Genomic DNA, 22895 nt, shown 5'->3' with positions numbered 1-22895 from the left:
TTACTATGGTTGGAAATTTGTTTTGAAAGAAGAATATTATAATGATTCAGTTTCATACAAATATTCCTCAGAACGATGTGATCTTTCAGTTACTTTCTAAACTGACACAATCCGCCATTTTGTGGAGTCAAAAAATGGTTCTTTCATCCATAATTGTTTCATAACAAATGCTTTAAATAAAAACATTTATTATACAGTATAGCCCAAAGCAGCAGATAAGAAGGCAATGTGTCCTTTTAAGTATGGACCATAATCTTTGGAGTAATTACCAAAATTCTACCCTCCCTTTAATTATTACTTCTATGTGTGTACACATTTTACACAAAAGAAAAATAATTGTTTGCTGATTGATTAAATTAAATTATTCAATTGATCTTCTCACGTAACACAACATGCAGTTCTTAATTCCCATCACATTGTTCTTTTCCACAGTAGTACATTCTACTACCATTGTACAGTTTCTATGACATCATCACAAACATTCTATTGAACAAAAACTGTGTCAATATTTAGGAGTCGGCAGTCTCGGTGGTTTCGATTTTTACTTAGGTTTTTGTTTCTGTGTATTTTAAATAACTTGCTTTTTTAATATATGTACAAGGATCATCTTAATAGCTGTCAAACAGTTTTTTTCTTGAAAGTTATCAACTTTTAATGTAATTTTCTTAATTCTTTGATCATTTTTTTTAAAATAAACTTGTTTGTTAAAAATTGAACTCTTTCATCATTCATGCACCATATATGATGGTGATAAATTGATCATGGACACATTAATTGTTTATTCATTTTCACTTTAAGCCTGACTTGATGTCGAGGCAGTCTATTCCAGTCTAATATGTGTATAAATGATGAGGGATTGATTCAACTTGCCCCAAAGATTCTATCACCTTGAAAGACCAACTTCACAGCCTTTACTGCACCGAGCAAAAACAACAGCGTCCTTTCCGTAAATATTTACGGGAGAACAGATATTTAATAAATTAAGCCAGGTTCCTGAAAGTCATCCAAATAATGTACATTTGATTGCTCATGCATTGGAGTCACCCTTTAGGTGCGTGGCCACATTTTACCAGCGCTTGAAGTACATGGAAATGTAGCGTACAGATTGTTATTAGCTTTGACATGTTTTCTCGGAGAGCAAATTTGGCGTAATCTGGTTGGGGGAGATTTCTAACTAACCCTGCATGCCCTGAGGGCAGTGCTAGGGAGATATGTAGGGAGTTAAGACTCATGCTGGCTTTAATGTCTGTGTTGACTTTTTAACTTTGTACATATGTACCTACACAGGCCACAAAATAACATACATGTACAGCAGGCATCCACAGCAATTGCATTGGTGCCCTTTGTTTTGCTTTGGTCCCCTTTGCAAAGTTCCAATAATTGCTATGCCCCTTCAAGAAAAAAAAAATCAAATTCTACATACCGTACGTATGTTTTCCAGCCTTGAAGACTCACAGCACCCACAGCAATTGTCTTGGTGCCCTGTGCTTTGTGCTGTGGTGCCCTCTGCAATGTTCGAGCACAAAACATTTTCCTCATAAAAGTGACCCTTACCAGAGGAAATTTGCTGTGCCCCTCAAAGAACCAAATTCAAGGCCTGCATACGTAGACCAATCCATTAAGCTCCGCCCCATTGCGTATTGACCAATCACAACGCAACGAAGGTCCGACAAATAAGGTCCGACATGCATGCGTGCGGCAGAGTTGTGCAGAAAGGCATTGGAGAGGCTCACGTGTTCTTGCTCACACGTGCGTTGTGGGCGGAGCCTAATGGATCGGTCTATTGCCTTGGTGCCCTGTGCTTATGCTGTGTTGCCCTTTGCAATGTTCTAGCACAAGTTAACATTTTCCTCATAGCGGGCCCCTTACCAGAGGAAAGTTGCTGTGCCCCCTCAAGAATGAAATTCAAGGTCGCATACTTACATTTATTTTTGTATCCAAATCTCCATACCAACTTATATTTAGAAATAAACCACAAGGAAAAGTGGGTAAATTTTCAAAATAATTTTGGGTTAAACCATAGAGTTATATATAAGAACTAGAGGGCGCACGAGTGATGCTTCGTGCACAAACGCCACGGACCGCAAGATGACAAGCGCGTCATTCTGCACGCACGTTGAATATGAAATACACGTTTGAGGTTTTTTTTATTGAACGCTCATGCGATGCTGTTTGTTCAACTTACAAAATGGCCGCACAAACACACGCTGTGAGATAGCTGTTTTGTCAACTTAGAAAATGGCCGTCCTGCTCGCATACCGGGGCGCGTATATAGGCAAGTGCGCTCTCTAGTTCTTACATGTATATATAACTCTATGGGTTAAACACAGAAAAAATGGAACTTCGACTTTCACCCTTTATGACTTGGAACATGCGACCTTCAGATTAACATATCAGCACTCTACCAACTGAGCTATCATTGCCAGTCTCCTTATTTTGTCCATATCTTTGTTCAACAACTACATATGTACAAAAGATTACAAACCAATACAACATTAATTTACACTGACAATGACATAACAACTGTTCTCTACTGTCTGCCGTGTGCTATTTAGTAAACTTTTCTGTTAAAAACAATATTCTTATCTTTTTTGATAAAATAACTTTGGCCTTTGGAACACAAAATATGTCAACAACAACTTGAGCATGTGCACACTTGTCACAGTTAAAACAGAAAGTTAAAAAAATATTAACTTGTAGAATATAATTTTTTACTACATGTAGCTTTAGAAAATTGCATAATTTTTGTTTTTAAACACATTCATACATGTACATGTAGTCCCTATCTTTGCAGTTAGAGTCTTGCAATGTATCAGTCTACATTTGTGACTCTTGTTCAAGCAAAATTTGGTCAAATGTTGCGGCCATTTGCGTCTGCTCTGGCATTTTTGTTTTAGTTTAAGACAGATTTTAAAAAAAAGTTAGACCTTAGCTATCCTGTTTTCACCATCAAAAAGAAACTTAAGTCAGTCTCTAACGAACTAATTTATTTGTTTACAGGTAACAGCACGATTTGTGATAAGTTTCGTAATAACAAGGCTGGCACAGAAGGCCAGGACCATGCAGGCCAAAATAATCAACATCCAAGGTGACTATAGAAATTATTAAAAATTATTGTCCTTACATTTTAATTTTCATTATCTCTTCGTAAAGGGACACGTTGCCTTGGATCGGACGAGTTGGTTTTACTTTTACAACATCTTTCTAACCATGCATTTTATAATGAACGATTTTTATAGACCAACTCGTTTGATCCAAGGCAACGTGTCACTTTAATATTGAACAAAGAAAACTTGACTTGAGTGGAATTTGAACCAATGACCCCTGGATTATCGGTCTCCCTATTTTGTTAATATATTGTTTGTGGGTTCCTAGTATAAACAAACAATGAACATATATGACAAACAACAGAATGACAATTTTTAACATTTTTTCCCCATTGCCATAGAATGGAAAGTCCGGATATTTCACAAGGAGAAATAAGCATCGGCCTTCCCCATCAACAAACCTCCAGTATTGCCAAGTTTGAGTCCAAGAATGGCGGGGCTCCATCCGTGGTCATGGAGGAAAATGAATCCGAACCATTCACCTTTCCAATGGACATGTCATTCGATAAGGAGACACTGGGTCTGGTTCCTGATGGAACAGTAGACTCCGGGCGGGGCTCGACAATAGTGGACTCCATGGGGCCTATTGTAAACTCCCGGATTGTGATTGTCGCGGGGAGTGGCGATGACGTCGAGGAGGAAGAGATAGTGACATTACCGACCGAGCCCATCGCCCACCCGCACCTTTTACTCGTTGATCAATACGGGCGTCGACGATCTCACTCGTTCAACGAGAACATGTTAAATAGAGAAAGGACTCCAGTGACTATAAACGGAGTCCTTAGTGCCTTGGAGGATGATCTCCCTCCTATAGAGATTTCTGCCTCGCCCCGTAGTGGGGGGCGACTAGGCGGCGGTGGGTACCGCCCGGTGTCGCAGAGTATGGATGAGAGGAGGGACGTACCTAAGCCCCGCCCGGTCTCCGCCCGCCTGGATGTGCCGTTGCATAGACGCATCTTTCCGTCGTTGTCCTGTTCCCCCTATGCATCACCGATTGGATCACCTGTTGGGTCACCTAGGTTACGGAGACCCCCCACGAAGGAGTCGTCCCGTATATCAATATCGGCCGAACAGGTTGGTACAAAAGTAGGACGCCACATTCCATGTTCCTTTTTTATTTCTAGTAAAGGCAGTTTTTACTTTGCATGGTAAACTAATATAAACCTTGAGTCCCTGGCCGGGTCCTGCCAGATGTTCCTCAGACCTCACCTTATTGCAACCTGAAAAGTGGTCTCATAATTTCTTATGAACATTGCGAGGTTAAAGCAGTCCCTATTAACTATCACAACAATCCATTTCTCATGGAGATTTGCAGTCAATTCTCCTGTACATACACACATGTATTACTTAGTAAATAAAACAACAGTGCATAAAAACATTATAATTCCATGCTTACGACAAGCGTAACAGGGAATTTTTGCTTGTGTGCGTGTAGACTCTGCATTACTAGGCATTCTTTGCCGACACAGCTACTTTTGAAATTCGGCGGTTGCAGTAAGCAGAGAATGATGAACATATTCTGCGGGAAGCAGAGCAATGAAATAGAAATGTTGTCCAATTGTGACTTGTATACTGTTTTTATGTTGAATGACCTGAATGATTGAATGCTCCAATCGTATCACAGTCATGGTGTCTGAAAACGCTGTCCAAGCAGTAAGAAGTGTCAAACTAGACTCACTTCACTCATCAGTTATGAAGCTGGATCTCGCATGGACATGTAGGTGCCAATATATGTGAATAGTTTGCTTCGTCTTTGGGCATTTGCTGTGAGGGAACCATGGTGGGACCCCTTCGACCCTTAGATGTATTCTCATGAATACGTATTTTAGCTGCGCCAGAGGTGTTAGAATTCATGGGTGTGATGTTTTCGAAGGCAGTTTACAACATACGAAGTCGACTTCAAAATTTGCAAAATACGTACACGTGCAGCATTGTGTACTATACACAGTCTGTACATGTACTGTGATCACATCCATACTTATGTACATTGAACATGATGTGCTTCTACATTATTTTATGTACGGTAACATGTTGACACTCTATATTCTGTTCTGAGGTGCTGGAGTTAATACTATAATACATGTAGATGGGCGAGATGTTTTCATAGGCAATCTACAAAATCAACTACATGTAGTTACATGTATTATAAATTCAAAATTAAAATTGTTGGCAAATTTATTATGGTACATGTATATTGCATACAATATGTACTGTATGTGTGTGTACATGTTGGACACATTCACATCACACTACTGCATTATTTGTGCATGACATGTCGGCGCTCGGTATATTTAAAACCCACAAAGTCCATTCGTTTCTGTATTATAATTATCACAAGACAGCTCAAAGATTGTTGATTTCTTGCCCCTTTCGTGAAAAAAATCTGGGAAACTTAAGAAACAGATATTATTTTGATTTATAATTATACAGTCTATGGTATTAAATATGGAAAATATTGAAAAATGTTAATTCAATTTGATTCCTTACAGTACATATGTACATGTACTAAATACCCTCTTGTTTGAGCAAAAGTAGGTCAAATCTTGCAGCCGTTACAGGCACTTTGGTACAGGCAGCTTGCTATCGATATGTACTTTTATAAAGGATTTTAAAATCAAGATCGCTGAGACTTTTTTCAATAGTGCAAACAATGCAAACAAAAAGCACACATACAACATGTACAAATCGTAGTGTTCTGTAACTATGCAATGAACGTCCTCATTCTAAAAATTTAGTTTACTTGTACTTTTAAATGATAGTAGAATACCGACCGGATGTGCAGATGTGTGCCGATTGAAAACAAAGTCTGGGGTGAAACAGCAAGTGTGCATCTCAAATGCTTCATTTCAAAGTCAAATTTTATTTTACCCTGCGCTAAAAAAAAATCAAAGGACTCAGCAAACTGTACTTAAACATTGAACACAGGTTGAATTTGTCCACATGTTGTGTGTCTGGACCAGCAGGGTACAATAACAAAACAAGCCGCCGTTATGATCAATATTCAAACATTGTGCATCCAATATCTCACTAATTTTAGTCTGCCTGCTGGATGTACAGCGTATTTGAGTTCTTTTTCAAATTAAACATACGTGTAGAAACATCAGGACCCAATTTTGTGTCACTGCTTTTTCGCAGTATTCTGCACATTGTGATCACCATCCTTCTCTGCTTACTGTGGAGGTGTCGAATTTCTGAGTGAAGCTGTTTTAATAAAAAAATTGCCTGAGGAACTTGGAAAACACAACATCACAAATACATGTAATTGAAACTGAGAAACGTTTTTCCATGAAACGTTTCTCAGATTGTGTATTCTTATTACGAATTATTCTTCATAGGTGGACAACCACTCTGGATTTTTACCCAACCAACGCCCCCTGGTAATTGCCTTCGTGCCCTTGAAATGCTCCAGTAAAAACTTAACAATTTCTTCATAGCTTTACCACATGTACCAAGGAGCAAATGCATTGGTGCCCTAGCCCTTTCCAAAAAGAAGCATACAGGCCTGAAATGTATTTCTAGCAGCCTGTATGAAATTGGGCCTACATGTATGTGGTTAAAGACCCTGGACACTTTTGGTAATTGTCAAAGACCAGTCTTCTCTCTTTGTGTATCTTGACGCAACATTTGCATAAAATAACAAACCTGTGAAAACTTGAGCTCAATTGGGCGTCAAAGTTAATAATGAAGAAAAAAAAACACCCTTGTCACACAAAGTTGGTTGTGTGCTTTCAGATGCTTGATTTCGAGACCTCAAAATTTAAGTCTGAGGTCTCAAAATTAAATTCGTGGAAAATTACTTTTTCTTGAAATCTACTTTACTTTAGAGGGAGCCGTTTCTCACAATGTTTTATACTATGAACCTCTCCCCATTACTCATTACCAAGTAAGTTTTTATGCTAACAATTATTTTGAGAAACTACCAATAGTGTCCACTGCCTTTAAGATCTTAATTGAGTAGCATTGGCTCTGGGAAGAGCTTTTCATAATACAGTTTACTGGGCATTGCTTCATACATTGTACTGTACATGTTGTATTGCTCCGGTCAGTCATGGGGAATTCATACACAGTACATTGAAACTACATGTAATTGGCTGTTAAACTACTGATGACAGTGTGTTGTATACTGTAATACTGCCATTGAAAAACAGAAAAAGCAATTACAGGCCTCTACTCTTTAAATATCATTGAAAAATCCATGGTTACCAACTGTATATTGAAACTGTCGCTTCATTACATGACTTTGTATACAATCAATCATGGGACTGAGGAAAAAGGGAAATTAGGTCAGATGTATTGTGTCTGGTCTTTTGTTAAAAAAAAAAAAAAAGAGTTGCTCTCTTTTTTCACGGAACGTTGGGCAGGAATTGTATTATTTGTGTCAGTCAGACGCTTGCTAATAATTTGTTGTGTTGTGAGAGTTTTGAGTGAACTGAACTTGGCTGATGAGATGATGATAAAGTATGGCGTTGGAATTGGTTGTGGGTGACTGTGAACACGTGTTCACTTCATGAAAATGTTAATTTCATATTCTATTGTATGTGAATTAGCCTAGCCTACAAGTACTTTGTAGCCTTCAATTTAAAACTTGATGTACATGTAATAAATAGTCTTGGATGTGTGGTATGATGTGTACAATGTATTTGGGTTGAGGTGTTTAAAAAATAAAATATTAAAGTTTGTTCATTTTTATTTTGAAAAGGGGATGCAACTTTTCATTTCAGATGTCAAATAAACCACAAGGGAAACTGACTGGGTAAATTTGGTAAAACGGTTTTTAGTAACCCTCTAATACATGTAATAGTGGGCAAGTTGAGTGGTGCTTAGTTTTGTAGCCCACAGTAGTTTTTATCATACAATGTTCGCCAGGCTAAGTACGAAGGCTGAGCCTGGAAAAATAAACATAATATTTACACAAACACTTTATTGATCAAAACAAAACCGAAACTAGATCTCAAGAGGTTACTTATCAAGTTTGAAATCTTTCAATTGATAGCAACTTGGCTTTGATGTTATTAAATCGATTCCTGATGTGATTTCTTTCTGTTTTGATGCAGGATTACGTTCATTTAAATCAGTATCATCTATCGGACGAGATCGGAAAAGGCTCCTACGGAGTGGTCAAACTAGCCTACAATGAGGAAGATGACGTTCACTATGTAAGTTGCAGACTGAAAAACGGGTAGTCCGGCAACCCATCAAAATCCTACAGCATCTGGCCTCAAAATAACCCATGGCACCCACAGCAATTATTAACAATAATAATAATAATAATAATATCGAAGTCTTATATAGCGCACGTATACTCAAGGCGCTGAGTATTATACAAACTTTCAGAAAGATAGGTTACTGCAGTGATGAATTCTGAGACCGAATTATTTAGCACCTTCTAAGGGTTTACAAGGTGCTACGGCGCATACAGCAGCCACAGCCAGGAACACCGGGGCGAACCCCTTCTCTTTTTGATAAGTGCACTGGGTTCTTTTACATGCGTTACACAACACATGGGACAACGGCTTTACCTCCCATCCAAAGGACGAAGCAATGGTTAAGTGTCTTGCTTAAGGACACAAGTGTCACGGCTGGGGATTCAAACCCACACTCTGTTGATCAGAAACACCAGAGTTTGAATACGGTGCTCCTAACCGCTCGGCCACGACACTTCCACAGTGATGCCCTTTGCAAAGTTCCAATGCAAACTTAAATGTTTCCCATAGAAAGTGTCCCTCAGGCCTCAGGCCTGGAATAACACAGAGGCCACACAGCCCTCTGTTGCCCTGGTCTTGGCCTTGGTGCCCCTTCAAAAGATTCCATAGACTTTGAGATTGTCCAATGGAAGTGCCCTTTACAAAATGAAAATTGCTTTGCCCTCTCAAATCTCAGGCTTGCCTTAGGGCCTGAATTTAAAGGCAAAACCCACAAGACCACAGGGCATTGAGCTAAACATTTGTACTGGACCAGAGTTATTTTCCAACACCACTTGAGATCAAATGTGGAAATATTTTAAACAGTTTAACATAAACTTTTTGATTTGAACAATCATAGAGAACAGATTTTTCAAACTTGTCATTTTGGTCAGAAGGTTGTTTCCATAGAAAGCACTAAGCCTTCAATGTGAATGTATTGTATTAATGAACTACATGTACATGTACACACCCCCATATTGTGTGGCATCGCTACATGTGTGAAATGCAAACTAAATTTAATGGCTGTCCGTCCGTGATTGTTTTTACTGGCATGCAGCCAATCCCAGACCAAGTCTCACTGTTTGTTTAAACAAGATATTTACAGATAAACCTTTTACATTTATTTATTATTTTTTATTTTCAGGCAATGAAGATTCTGTCAAAGAAGAAACTTATACGAAGGGGAGGATTCGCAAGTAAGTAACAATTGTATAAACCACTGTGGAGTAAAAGAGGAGTTGATGTTTTTAAAAGTACATTTTATAAGTGAGGCTACAATGTATTTTTCTATCCATATATTACAATTTCATGGAGTTTCTAAACTAAACAATTTGCTTGCAAGTTGGAAGCAAAAGTAAGCAGGAAACCAGTTGTGTATGTTATAAGGTGATCTTGGTATTTTGGCTGGTAACCTGTTTCTGTTAGAGCCATTCTACACTTTCAGAACAGAAAGAAAAAAAAAGGTTCACAGATTTACAAATAACTTACAGGGTTTACAGAAGGTAATGGTGAAAGACTTCTCTTGAAATATTATTCCATGAAATGCTTTACTTTTTGAGAAAACATTACAACTATTATCAATTCTCGATAGCGAGAATTATGTATTTGTTTTAAACACATGTCATGACATGGCGAAACGTGCGGAAACAAGGGTAGGTTTTCCCGTTATTTTCTCCCGACTCTGATGACCGATTTAGCCTAAATTTTCACAGGTTTGTTATTTTATACATGTTATATAAGTTGTGATACACGAAGTGTGGGCCTTTGGACAATACTGTTTACAAATGTGTCCAATGGCTTTAAGGAACATTGATTTGTGCTTTTTGCCAAACAAATACTTTGAACACCACTTACATTTACTAGGAACTCCACAATTTGTGTAGCAATTTTATGAAACCCATTCCTTTGCACTAATGACCTTGAAGTTCTTACAAGAAACTTGTTCTTCTTGTAAACTAACGATGTTTCCTTTTCTTACCTAACAGAGAGACCTCCTCCAAGGGGAGGGAAACCAGGGCAGGGCCCCAAGACGCCCCTAGATAGAGTCTACCAAGAGATTGCCATCCTTAAGAAACTGGACCACCCAAACATCGTCAAACTCGTTGAGGTATGTGAGAGTCCAATTTTTTATTTTTTTTACTCAGTACTCAATAATACGTTTCGGAGCATTGTTTTGTGCTTACTATTAATGCTTAATATTAATGTACAAATAAAATGTATGTGAGTAAGATTTTTAAGCTTTCCATGTTGTAAGGAATAAGAATTGAGTAGCTTTACAACTGTGTCAATCTCTTGTGGGTAAGAGATGTGTAACTTTCTCATCTCAATTTGAAACAGAACTCTGGAAAGTACTGAGTATACAATTCTTCAATGTAAGGGTGAACAAACTATAAATAACAATATCAAACATATAACATCAGAAAGCATGGAGTACGTAAGTAAATTGACAACTCCACAAAAGTGTATTGCGAATGAGGTTATGCACCTGAACTACCAATTTTAATATTTGCGTGTTGTCACAGACGTTCACATGCTCAATTGCCTGTGGTCAGTCCAGGGATATGGAAATCATATCACTATGATTTCACAGTCGGAATGAGAGAGAGTTAACATTCTCTCTCCGAGAAACCCTTGCGGTCGTCCAGGGTTTGTGAAAAAGTTATCAAAACAGACTGATATTAGTCATAACACTGCCGTGAAATGATTTGATAAACATAGAGGACACAATGTTTAGATAAACTTTCAAGTTCAGACTTGGCATTTAAGCTGTCCCTTGAATTGGAAACACTGGCTTCCTGTCTTAAATTCTTCACTAGAAATACCCTAAAACCCTCGCAGAATAGATGTTTGGGGGTTCGGGAGACTTCTCAGTTCTGAAAAGAACTGTCCTGCTTTTTTAACTAATACTCGTGTGGATGGTATAGAAAATAGGCTGGGACTACTACTTAGCTTATAGGATCATGATTAACTGTACTACCGCGGAGTCAGTGCTTAAATTGGTCTCAACGTTTGGACTAGCTTGCTCTAGTCATCATCAGGAGAGTGTTTTCCTAGATACCAGTTAATATTTGGTTCATGGAAAATGGTCCTAAAGGTATACAGAATACACAGAGCCTCTAAACTGCACTCCGTACGATATCCTACATATATACATGTCCTGAAAAAAAAAAAACGGCGACGAGACTTCAGTCGCTTTATTTAGCTGCGAGGGAAAAAAACCCTGATATAAATCATACTCTGTCATCAATCATGTCGACCAGGGAGTGATGATCAATGATTTGAAAACATGAAAACAAAAAGAGACGACGTGGAATTTCATCAATGTCATTTGTCATCAGGCCTCCTCCATCTCCCCCCCCCCTCCCTCTTGTCCTTGTTAGTCTTGAACAGAATTTTTTTCTGTACATCAAAATTAGTGCTTTTCATTGGGGCATTTTTTTTATTTTACACAACTTGAATCAACAAAGGGAACCTTCAAAGGAACTTTACAGATTTGGTAAGAAAAAAATGTTTGAAGGTGACAGATTAACATAAAAATTACCTCGAGACCTCAGACTTAGAATTTGAGGTCTCGAAATCAAGCACCTGAATGCACACAACTTTGTGTGACAAGGTTTTTTTTTTTCTTTCTTTATTATCTCGCAACTTCGACGTCCAATTGAGCTCAAATTTTCATAGGTTTGTTATTTTATGCATATGTTGAAAAAACACCTTGAGAAGACTGGGCTTTGACAAAAACCAATCCTGTAATGTTCCTTTAAAAAAAATCAGAAATGTATTTAAGGATGGCAATTCTATACTACAGGGAAAAAATGGCGTTCCCGGCATGATGTCCATCTCCCGTGCCGACATTTAATTATCCAACAATAGACTGGAGGACATCCCAGACAGCATTAGACACTGAATGTCATCCAGTAATTAATTTCACTGACACTCTGGCTGCTGTGGTTTCTTCACTGAGGGTTACCGATTTATGTGACAAGCTTTTCCTTGACGGACAAGTCTTCATGACTAGCCTTTAATTAATTCATCAGGAATTTATTGTGGAGGAGTCAACATGGTCAATGCCTTTTGGAAATTTGTTATTTAATTTAGAGGTATTTGTACAATGCATGCATGAGTTATATGGTCATAAAAAAGGGTGTCCTAGTGCCCTTGCCTTTTTAAAAAACGAAGCATACGTGTACATGTGTACAGGCCTGGGTTATGATACAACCTGTGAAGCGGCAAACCAGGGGAAGCAATTTATAAGCAGAATGCCAGTCACATTTAGTGCTTGTGACAGTAACCTTATTGGTTGGTAACCTTATTCTTGTACTGTTGTAACAGAGCTGCATCTCTCCTTGATTCTGCAGAAAGTTCCCTGAAAAATAAATTAATCTTTCCATGTTCTGATGAACAAATTTGACAATCTCCCTGACTATGGAAAATTGTTCCCTTATATGTTGAATATAATTCTAAATATCTCCCTGATTTGTGTACGGAATCTTCCTGACTGCAAGATGCAAGTGTTGGCAGCTCTGTTGTAGAGCTCTATAAAATTGATCTTGATCCAATGTCAATAAAGCATGATGAATCTACATGTACTTGGAATAAAAGACTTCTAGCTAGAAGTCTTTTATTATTTTAGTGAGAAATTACCTCTTTCTCAAAAACCACGTTACTTCAGAGGGAGTCGTTTCAAAAAATGTTTTATACTATCAACAGCTCTTCAATGCTCGTTACCAAGTCAGTTTTTAAGTTAATATTTGTTTTGAGTAATTACCAAACGTGTACCTTCCCTTTAAACAGTTCTGCATATATTATATACATGTATATTGTCTTCCCACGTTTCATGAAGACTCGAGGGTGAAATGCTTTATGTATGAAGTACCTGTTGTCTGGGGATTATTTAACGGGAATTTTGTTGTCCATCGTTTATTTTCTCTACTGGATGATTGTCATAAAATAAAGCACTTTTGTCAAGGATGATCTGGCAATAATAAGGACTCATAAATGCAAAACTATAGTGCCATTTTGTGTGTGCGAGATAAAACAAAATTAAAAGATGTGTGTTTTTTTTTTCGAATTTAATTTTATTTTAAAGGATTTTCAGACTTGCATTTTACATGAGTTGCTAAGAGCCATTGCCTTTCTCATTATTATTTTACGTTTTGCGAGTAGAGCTCCTTTCCTGGCAACAGTAAGGACTTGAATGTGAAACTGTCTGGTGCCATTTTGTGTGCGATATCAAGATGTTTTTATTTTATTTATTTATTTTTTTTTTTAAATCGAAGCCTCTATACATGCTATAGACTTGAAATTTACATGAGCTGCAAAGACTTGACGCTTGTCTCTTTAAAAATATAACATTTTGCGAGAAGAGTTCCTTTTGATCTGGCAACATTAAGGACTTTATCCCGGTTTATACTTCCTGCGAATGTGATTCAATAAGAATTTGGACCACACAATTGAGATGTGTTCAACTGCTGCGAAACATTCACTGCGAAAATAGCCCTGTGACGTCAAAAAAGTGCAAAACTGTCTAGTGCTGTTTTGTTTGCGCAGTAAAAAAAAGGATAAAGATGGTTTCCAAAAGAAACTGTAAGGCTCTCGATTTGCATAGGTTGCAAAGACTCAACACCCTTTTGCAAAGACTCAAAGCCCTTTTGGTAAAAAATTAATACTTTGCAAAAAAAGTTCCATTTGAACATCCACATATATAGACAAGTTCAGAATATAACCACACTGTATGCTCTCGGAGAAATCTGGCTTTTGCATTTCACGCGGCTTCGCCTCAGCGTGAAATGGAATAGTCCAGATTTCACCTCCTGATTATGTTCCGCAATAATGCACTCATAATATCCAATTTTTTTTTTTGTACGTAGTATTTTTGTAATGGCAGGAGTCGCTGACAGTGGCAACCTGTATTAGGCATTTCAGGCCTGTGTGCTTCGTTTTTAATAGGGCATGGGCACCAAGGCATTTCTCCTTGGTAAAGGGCACCCTAGTAGTATGAGGATATTGTAAATTTCTACTGTGCATTTCAAGGGCACTGGGGCAATGACCTGGGGGCATGGAGGCAAACGCCTTCGTTGCCTCTGTGAAGTATCAGGTCTGACCTTAGTATGTTTTACCTTCAAAATTCAAAATAATATAACTAAGGAGGTAGACAGAACTTAGTTAAAGTCATACATTGTACATGTACGTATGTATTCTGCTATTGCTACATATGCATTACTGATGTCTTCAATTGCAATGCTGTCTAGTGTACAATGATAATAGGAAAGGAGCAATGGCTTAGCCAATAGGGCCCAATTTTATAGAGCTGCTAAGCAGACAAATTTGCTTAGCATAAAATTTCTTCTTTGATAAAAACAGGATTACTGACCGAATTTCCATTTGTTGCATACTGCTTGTTACTGGTATTCAGCTGTTGTTTGCTTATCCTGAAAATCACGTGGAAATTCGGTTGGTAATACCGTTTCATCAAGGAAGAAATTTCATACTAAGCAAATTTTTGTGCTTAGCAGCGCTATGAAATTAGGCCCAGCCCACAGCCAGAAGAATAGCCAGGTCCCTATCAATGGCAGATCACTATTCATAATTGCTATTGGACTCTGGGATTATGACCAAAATGGTTGTCCAGGCAATTGTGACTGTAACCCAATGGACATTGTGAGAACAACTCCCTTTCTCCATTTAAAGGCAATAAACACTCAAAATAATTACTCCCAATAATTATTAGGATAAAAACTTACTAGGTAATGAGCAATGGAGAGCTCTTGATAGTATAAAACATTGTTAAACGGCTTCCTCTGAGGTAACATAGTTTTGAGAAAGATGTAATTTCTAACTTAAATAATATGAGACTTAAGGCCTGAAACCTTTTTAGGCATCTGAAAGCACACAAATTTGTGCAACAAGGGTTTTTCTTTTATTATTTTCTTGCAACTTCAATGACCAATTGAGTCAAAATTTTCACAGGTTTGTTATTTTATGCATACATTGTATGTTGAGATACACCAAGTGAGAATACTGGTCTTTGACAATAATGTGTTAAGTGCCTTTAATGTATTGTATACAGCACGTATTACAATTACTACCTGAGTGCACTATGGGGGCATCCATTAAATAATTAAGCCACTACTTTACAATCAAGACCTGAAGACAAACATCCATTGCAAATAGATCCATTGCGGCATAGTGTACCTGATATCTATTATGATAATCACTTGCCTTGGGAGAATGTCTTTTCTTAATGTAGTTTTTGGACCAGCAATTTAGGTAATGCATTGTTTAGTATGTAGGCCTACCTGATGAATATTTGAAATTACATCATGCGGGTATATGTACACATAGGGTAAGAACTTTAGTTTTAAGTGGCCAAACATTCCACCAAGCCGGGATACAGTGTGATTTTTGTGCAAAAGTTAATATGGTTAATGTCAAAGACCAGTCTGCTCACTTAGTGTATCTCAACATATGCATAAAATAACAAACCTATGAAAATTTGAACTCAATTGGTCATCGGAGATATTAATGAAAGAAAAAAAAACACCCTTGTCACACAAAGTTGTGTGCTTTCAGATGCTTGATTTCGAGACCTCAAATTCTGAACTTGAGGTCTTGAAATCAAATTTGTGGAAAATTTCTTCTTTCTCGAAAACTACGTCACTTCAGAGGGAGCTGTTTCTCACAATGTGTTATACTATCAACCTATCCCCATTACTCATTACCAAGTGAGGTTTTTTGCTGATAATTATTTTGAGTAATTACCAATAGTGTCCACTGGTACAGGTACAAAATTTGCTTAAGTACAGTAGTAAAGCAGCCAACTTGAAGTTATCTTGTGTTAGTCCGTTGTACTGGGATGTTTGTACACCTTGCAGTTTTGTTTCAGTCTTACATTCTAATAGGAAACAGTGGGCCTACACATAAAAGAGCTTAGCCTGTTAGACTCACGGATGAGTCGGGGCTCATCCTGGTCTTAAACGGTTTACACAGCCAGTGCTCCATTTATCCATCCTATTAATGTACAATACATTGTACATAGTACATGAAGACAGTACATCTATCTACAATGTATTATTTACGTATGCTCTTTTTGTTACTGTTGGAAGAGATTTCGAGCAGCAAAGGTGTGCATTTTGCTGGATTTTGTTAACAGATTTTAGGATTTTCTGTAAACGTTGTGCCTGTAACTTTCTGATTCTGAGAAAGAAAGAATGCAATCACCAACGTATAAAATAAAGGGTCCGCTCTTTATAACGGAAACAAAAAACAATGTCGAAAATGTGATTGGGAACTTAAGAAAATACTCTTTTAAAGCAGAACCTCTTCATAACTGCTCTTTATAAATTATATTTTAAATACGGTTATTAATAACTCTGTTTGGTTATCTTTATTAAATCACAGGTTCTGAATGACCCAGCAGAAGATAACCTTTACATGGTGTTTGAACTTGTAGAAAAAGGGTAGGTTATCACATTTTAGCTGTTACTTATTAATATCCATGTGGGGCCCAGTTTCATGGCTCTGCTTACTGCCGAATTCTGCGCTTATGATCATCATTCTCCACCTATTGTACAAGCGCCAAATTTCTCCAGTAGCTGTGTAAGTTAAGAATGCTTAGTTCAAGGTTCAAGGTTCAAGGTTCATTTTATTTCCACAGTATCAAAAGACAAAAAAACAAAAAAACAATATCAAACAGCAGTCACAAGAAATTATTACAACAATGAAAAATAATTGTTTAACAACATAGGTTTGAAGAAATAGATGCATAACAATGTTGACACTGCGGAGGGATCCATTTAAGAAGCAAAGCTTGTAGGCAATGGTCCCTAATGACATGCATATGCATTGAGATTATAAATAATATCAAGTGAACCGTAGAGGTCCGTGGTCGAGTTGAGCCACCAATGAACAAAATATAACAGCAGGTCTCAATGCATATGCATGTTTACAAAGAATAATTAGTAAACACTGAAACAAAACAAAAAAACAAACACAAACAGAGGACTGGACTTAAGACAAAACACACACAGTAATGTGGAATACTGTACGCATGTGCACTTGTAAGCAATAGACAAACAACAGTCCCCTGACTGAGGTCAATGAAGAGCTATTATTGGCCGAGAGTCTTGCGTAGCGTATACACGCGGGCGCATTTCAATTGTTTTACGTCCAATATGGCGGCCAATGGTCTAGACAGAAATTCTTCCATATTGTACACGTTATACTATGTGTAGTAGTGTGAACACATGCCAACATAGGTAGTACCAGCATATGTAATGACTTTAATAAACATGACCATCATGCTATATTAAACATAAAATTTAATATCATTTTACATATACTTGTTCTTTAATCTTATAATTTGATATATCCTTGTATTTGAGATATACATGTACTGACATTTCTGCAGGTATTTAAGAACAAGATCAAACAGACAATTATTGGAAACTTTAAGAACAATGAAAACAAAGGGAAGATTAATGACATCTCAAATTAGAGAAATAAATGTAGGTCAGGTTAGCTGTAACTTGATTAATAAATAAATAATAATAATAATAATAGTGGCAATTTATAATGCGCCATGTCTGTCTAAAAGACACTCCTTGCGCAGGAGAGATGCCGAAGCCAGATTGCAAAGAGTATAAAAAGCACAAATTAAGGTACATTCTCCCAGGGAAATGCTTTAAATTTTAGGCTAAAGGAATTTTACAGAATTGGTTTTTGCTAAAAACAAAACAATTGCGGGCAGTGTAATCCACCATACATAAGCTGACAAGTCTGCAGAAGTTTGAACTTGATCGGCCATCTGGGTCACAAGAAAATAGTAAAAAAACGATTACACATTTTGCATGACATCAATGCAAAAAGAAAAAAGAATAAACAATCACATAGCGATTAACTCCAAACGGAAAAGTAGTTTTATTTATTTCTCATCAAATATGATATTTCAGAGAGAAATACTTCAAGGGATGTTTTTTTATACTATCATCATGATTAGACCTTGTAAGTTAATGTACATCTGTGATCTTCATGACTTTTTTTTACCAATTCTGTAACGTTCCTTTAAACCAGACATGTTTGAGACGGCTTTTGTTTAGTGTGAAGATAAGCTTTTGTTAATGGATGTCTACCCTAGAAACGATGTTTTTTTTATAGATAAGTTGCAATAGATGCCATCTTTACGGGCAAATTGCATTTAAGCTTGCAGGCGCGTCAAGCGCTCAGTTTATTAACGCAACCACGCTGTTTACTAACTAATCAGGCAACGAGTTTTGTGAATTCTGCGCGTGCTGCACGCCGTTCTCGCGCAAAACATATAGCTATGTGTTCCAAATTGCCCGTAAAGATGGCCGATTTACGTCATGTGGGAACTATCTATAGTGTACGCTACATGTACATGTATGTTTGTCTCTTTTCAGTGCCGTAATGGAAGTGCCTACTGATTGTGCATTGAATGAAGAGCTAGCCTGGACTTACTTCCGAGACATCATTCTTGGCATTGAATACTGTGAGTAGATACAGACTCTAGGGTCAAACCAGGTTATTTTCTTTCGAGGACTGGTTTGTGTTCTGTGCTTAATGCCTACGAGACACCAAATGAACATCAGATTAGTATTGAGTAATTTTTTGCAGATGTTGTATTCAACGAACTCAAGCATATTTTATTTTACCCGGCAATTGTTAATTGAGATTATAATATTGAGTTAACTGCTGCATCAGTGGTTTTCAATTTGTTGTTCATAAAATGGGAACAAAATAATGTGTACAGATGACTGTAGCTGTGCATTATAGCTATTTTTATGGTTTGCATTTTCAACAAAAGATCGCCCACGGTGTGAGTTGGTCTTTGGATGTTGCTAAGTTTTCAATGAACTGTGTTCTCATTAAATGAGGAGAATTAATTGAATACAAACTTACTTGTTTTTTATAGAACCTTTAGGAAAATTTTGAGGAAAACAATAAATATACTAATTGTTTGATAAGATCTTGCTAAGATAAATTGCTTACGAAATGAGGCATAATATTTTTCCTACTTTAGTCTTCATTTCTGATTGGTTGACGCTTTGAAAAATCAGTTCAAAACCATTGTGATTATAAATACAGTAGACTGAAAAGTTTCCAAAGCCTATCTGTACATATTAGTTAACCATTGTACTTGAATTTGACCGACAGCAAAATCAATGTACCATTTCTTACAATGATATTTCCACTGCAAGATTTGATAAACAATGTAATGCAAAAACAGGATGGAACTCTGACATTAAATTCCCAGTCTGTGCACTAAGCCCACTCGACACAAATGTAGGATGTTTCATTCAATGCCCCTGGCAAGAACATTATGTGAACGGCTTTACAAACGGTGCATGACGGGTTATATGTATCTAGAGCAGTCACACTTTGTCATTAATGCCCCATTTGCCAAACTGAATATCTCACTATACTGCTATAAGCAAACTAACTGGCCATTATGGCCTTGCTGTTACTTGCCCGTAGTTAAGACGCAGACTATAAGACAACTTAGGTTGCCAAGGGAGCTCATTTAATTTTAAAGGGAGTGTTATCTTACAACTCCAATGTACCACAAATAATACACTAAAGAATTGGGCACAGTTTCATAGAGCTGCTTATTTCAGCACAACAAAATAATGCTCACCAGAATGGCGTTACCATCCAATCTACATGTTCCATGTCACGTCTACAAATTGTGACAGGTATCTGCGTATTTCTGCTTAGCAGACTATTGTTTAGGCAATATTTTTTAAATTGAGCCATTGTACATGTATAACAGGCACATTGCAATCAAATTTCAAGAAAGCTGTTTAAGCCATCAGAGTGGGTTCGAATCCCAGCCATGACACCTGTGTCCTTGAGCAAGATGCATTACTTTAAAGGAACACGTTGCCTTGGATCGGACGAGTTGGTCTATTTAAAGCATTTGTAACTGTTTTTTATAAAATGCATATGGTTGGAAAGATGTTTTAAAAGTAGAACACAATGATCCACACAAGTTTGCCTCGAAATTGCGTGGTTTTCCTTTTACTGTGCGAACTAAAACGGTCGGCCATTTATGGGAGTCAAAAATTTGACTCCCATAAATGGCCGACCGTGTTAGTCGACGAGGTAAAAGGAAAACCGTGCAATTTCGAGGCATGTTTGTGTGGATCATTGTATTCTACTTTTACAACATCTTTCCAACCATACATGTATGCATTTTATAAAAAACAATTACAAACGCTTTTCAAAGACCAACTCGACCGATCCAAGGCAACGTGTTTCTTTAATTGCTTCTCTTCACCCAGGGTCATAAATGGGTACCTGCGAGGGCGATTGGGCGCTATGCAAATGTATAAGAAGCCAGTACTATTAACCAACACACAATTTTTCCCCATTTAACCCTTAAAATTTTTAAATGTCAAACCAGCTATTCCACTCAACATGAGATATTGAACCATCCAAAGCCTACACTACTACAGTGTAGCTTGTTTGCTAAATAGTTCGGACCATAAGGGTCCACAGTCCATTGTCTGAGTGTTATCACATAAGAACATCTATCAAAAAGATAGTATTTGTATTTTTTTAATCAAATTTTTCCTTTTTTACGTTTCCTAGCTGGAATGATATTTTCAATTTCAGATGAGAATCATTAATTACCGTACACAGAGATTCTTGTAATTTGATTGGTGGAGCATGCATCATGTTTCATCCATTATTTTGCATTTTTACTGCCATGATACTCCAAAATTTAATATAGGAGTCCTATATTGATAGTAGTTTTTTTTTAGGAAACTTTACATCATCTTTTCCCTAATGATCATTACCTGTTCGCTTCTCAAAGGTTTTTTTTTAAATGATTGTTAGGGTGGATGAGTTTCCATTTCTGTGTCGTGTTTGTGAATTTTAATGACAAAAAGCTTTGTGTGAGTTATACAAATCAAGTATTGAATGCATTTCAATTGTGCATTTTGCAGAATTAGATAACTTGGTGAAATCTGGCTTTTCCATTTCACAAAGAAGAATAGTTTTTGTCAACATAATGGTCATTTACAGGCAAAATGATGAATACAGATACAATGGGAATATACATTGTACAATCTGTCTCAGATTCAAAATTTGGGGTATAAAAACTTAATTTTTCTTTTCTCACAAAACCACATTACTTCGAAGTTAAAGGAACACGTTGCCTTGGATCGGTCGAGTTGGTCTTTGACAAGCGTTTTTAACCGTTTATTGTAAAATGCATATGGGTAGAAAGATGTTGTAAAAGTAGAATACAATGATCCACACAAACATGCCTCGAAATTGCACGGTTTTCCTTTTACCCTGTCGACTAACACGGTCGGCCATTTATGGGAGTCAAAATTTTGACTCCCATAAATGGCCGACCGTGATAGTTCGCGTTGTAAAAGGAAAACCGCGCAATTTCGAGTGATACTTGTGTGGATCATTATATTCTACTTTTAAAACATCTTTCTAACCATATGCATTTCATAACAAACGGTTTCAACACTTTTAATAGACCAACTCGTCCGATCCAAGGCAACGTGTTCCTTTAAATGTTTCTTTAAATGCTTTCTTATCGAAAGCTGCTGTAGGCTTCTAAGCAAGCGTTTTACCATTAATTGTAAGATTGATTACCAAACAGATACCTTCCCTTTAATTTTTGCTCATGTTTTTTTTGCACACTCGAGCCCAAGTCATACTTCCTGCGAATGCGATACAAATTTTGGCGTCACATTGCTGTTTTCGCACCGAATGTTTCGCAGGAGTTGAGCACATTTCAACTGTTGTGAATTCATAGTTGCGAATTTGTGTGAGGTCAAAATTCATACTGCATTCGCAAAAAATTATGAACCAGGCTGTACATTGCTGACCTCATTTTATGATCGTTAAAGACCTACTTGAACGAAAATGTCAAGTCGTGAACTTTGCTGAATTTCATTCAAAATGTTTTCAATAAATAAGGAAATCGAGTCGTATGATTATAAATAGATTTTAATTGTGTAAAAAAACAATCATTTCGAATACCCTTCTCAAGCGCTTTTCTGAGAGATTTGCAATAAGCTCCATTACGTAATCACTTTCAAAACGTCATAGTTGGGAGCTCCAATTTGTAAAGCCGCTTTGTTGCAGCGTGGAGGTATAACAAAGCAAACTCCCACAAATGACGTTAGCGACATTGTCCTCTGACGCACGTCGTCAACGTGTTTTTAGTTTTTCAAAACCTTTAGGTTGGGGCCTGATTTTTTAATCGATAATTATGAAAAATTCAGAAGTGTACACATATCAAAATTACATTAAAATGGTGAACAAGTGCATTATAAACAAGTTAAAATACAATTTCCGTTAAAAACATTCCACTCAGGTAGCTGTTTAATTCATGATATCGTCTTTCTGTTTTTTTGTTTTTTTAACAGTACACTACCAGAAGATTGTTCATCGTGATATTAAACCATCCAATCTACTTCTTGGTGAAGACAATCATGTCAAGGTATGCATTTAATTTTCTCCCATAAATCCCTTGCCAATATAATAAGTTATTACACAAGCGCGAGTGGATTACGGAAAAGTATAGCACTTCTGCGTCCCATATCCAACGAGGCCGAAGGCG

At 37.1% G+C, this 22895-nt stretch overlaps 1 protein-coding gene across 4 annotated transcripts in view; it reads left to right on the top strand.

Annotated features, from left to right (window-relative positions):
* The window catches only part of LOC139937986 (calcium/calmodulin-dependent protein kinase kinase 1-like), a 58705-nt gene that overhangs the window by 22316 nt on the left and 13494 nt on the right, over positions 1-22895 (top strand). For all 4 annotated transcript variants that reach the window (XM_071933306.1, XM_071933303.1, XM_071933305.1 and 1 more), the window contains exons 3-10: positions 3001-3088; positions 3449-4181; positions 8162-8263; positions 9435-9486; positions 10276-10397; positions 16688-16746; positions 18706-18794; positions 22702-22775. In XM_071933306.1, coding sequence (XP_071789407.1) covers positions 3450-4181; positions 8162-8263; positions 9435-9486; positions 10276-10397; positions 16688-16746; positions 18706-18794; positions 22702-22775 — 1230 coding nt within the window. In that variant the 5' untranslated portion in view covers positions 3001-3088; position 3449. The remainder of the gene's footprint in view (positions 1-3000; positions 3089-3448; positions 4182-8161; positions 8264-9434; positions 9487-10275; positions 10398-16687; positions 16747-18705; positions 18795-22701; positions 22776-22895) is intronic.

The sequence above is a fragment of the Asterias amurensis genome, chromosome 6 (genome assembly GCF_032118995.1).
Source record: "Asterias amurensis chromosome 6, ASM3211899v1".
In the NCBI taxonomy this organism is placed as follows: domain Eukaryota; kingdom Metazoa; phylum Echinodermata; class Asteroidea; order Forcipulatida; family Asteriidae; genus Asterias; species Asterias amurensis.
The sequence above is the reverse complement of the archived record's forward strand: the minus strand, read 5'-3'. Positions and strand labels throughout refer to the sequence as shown.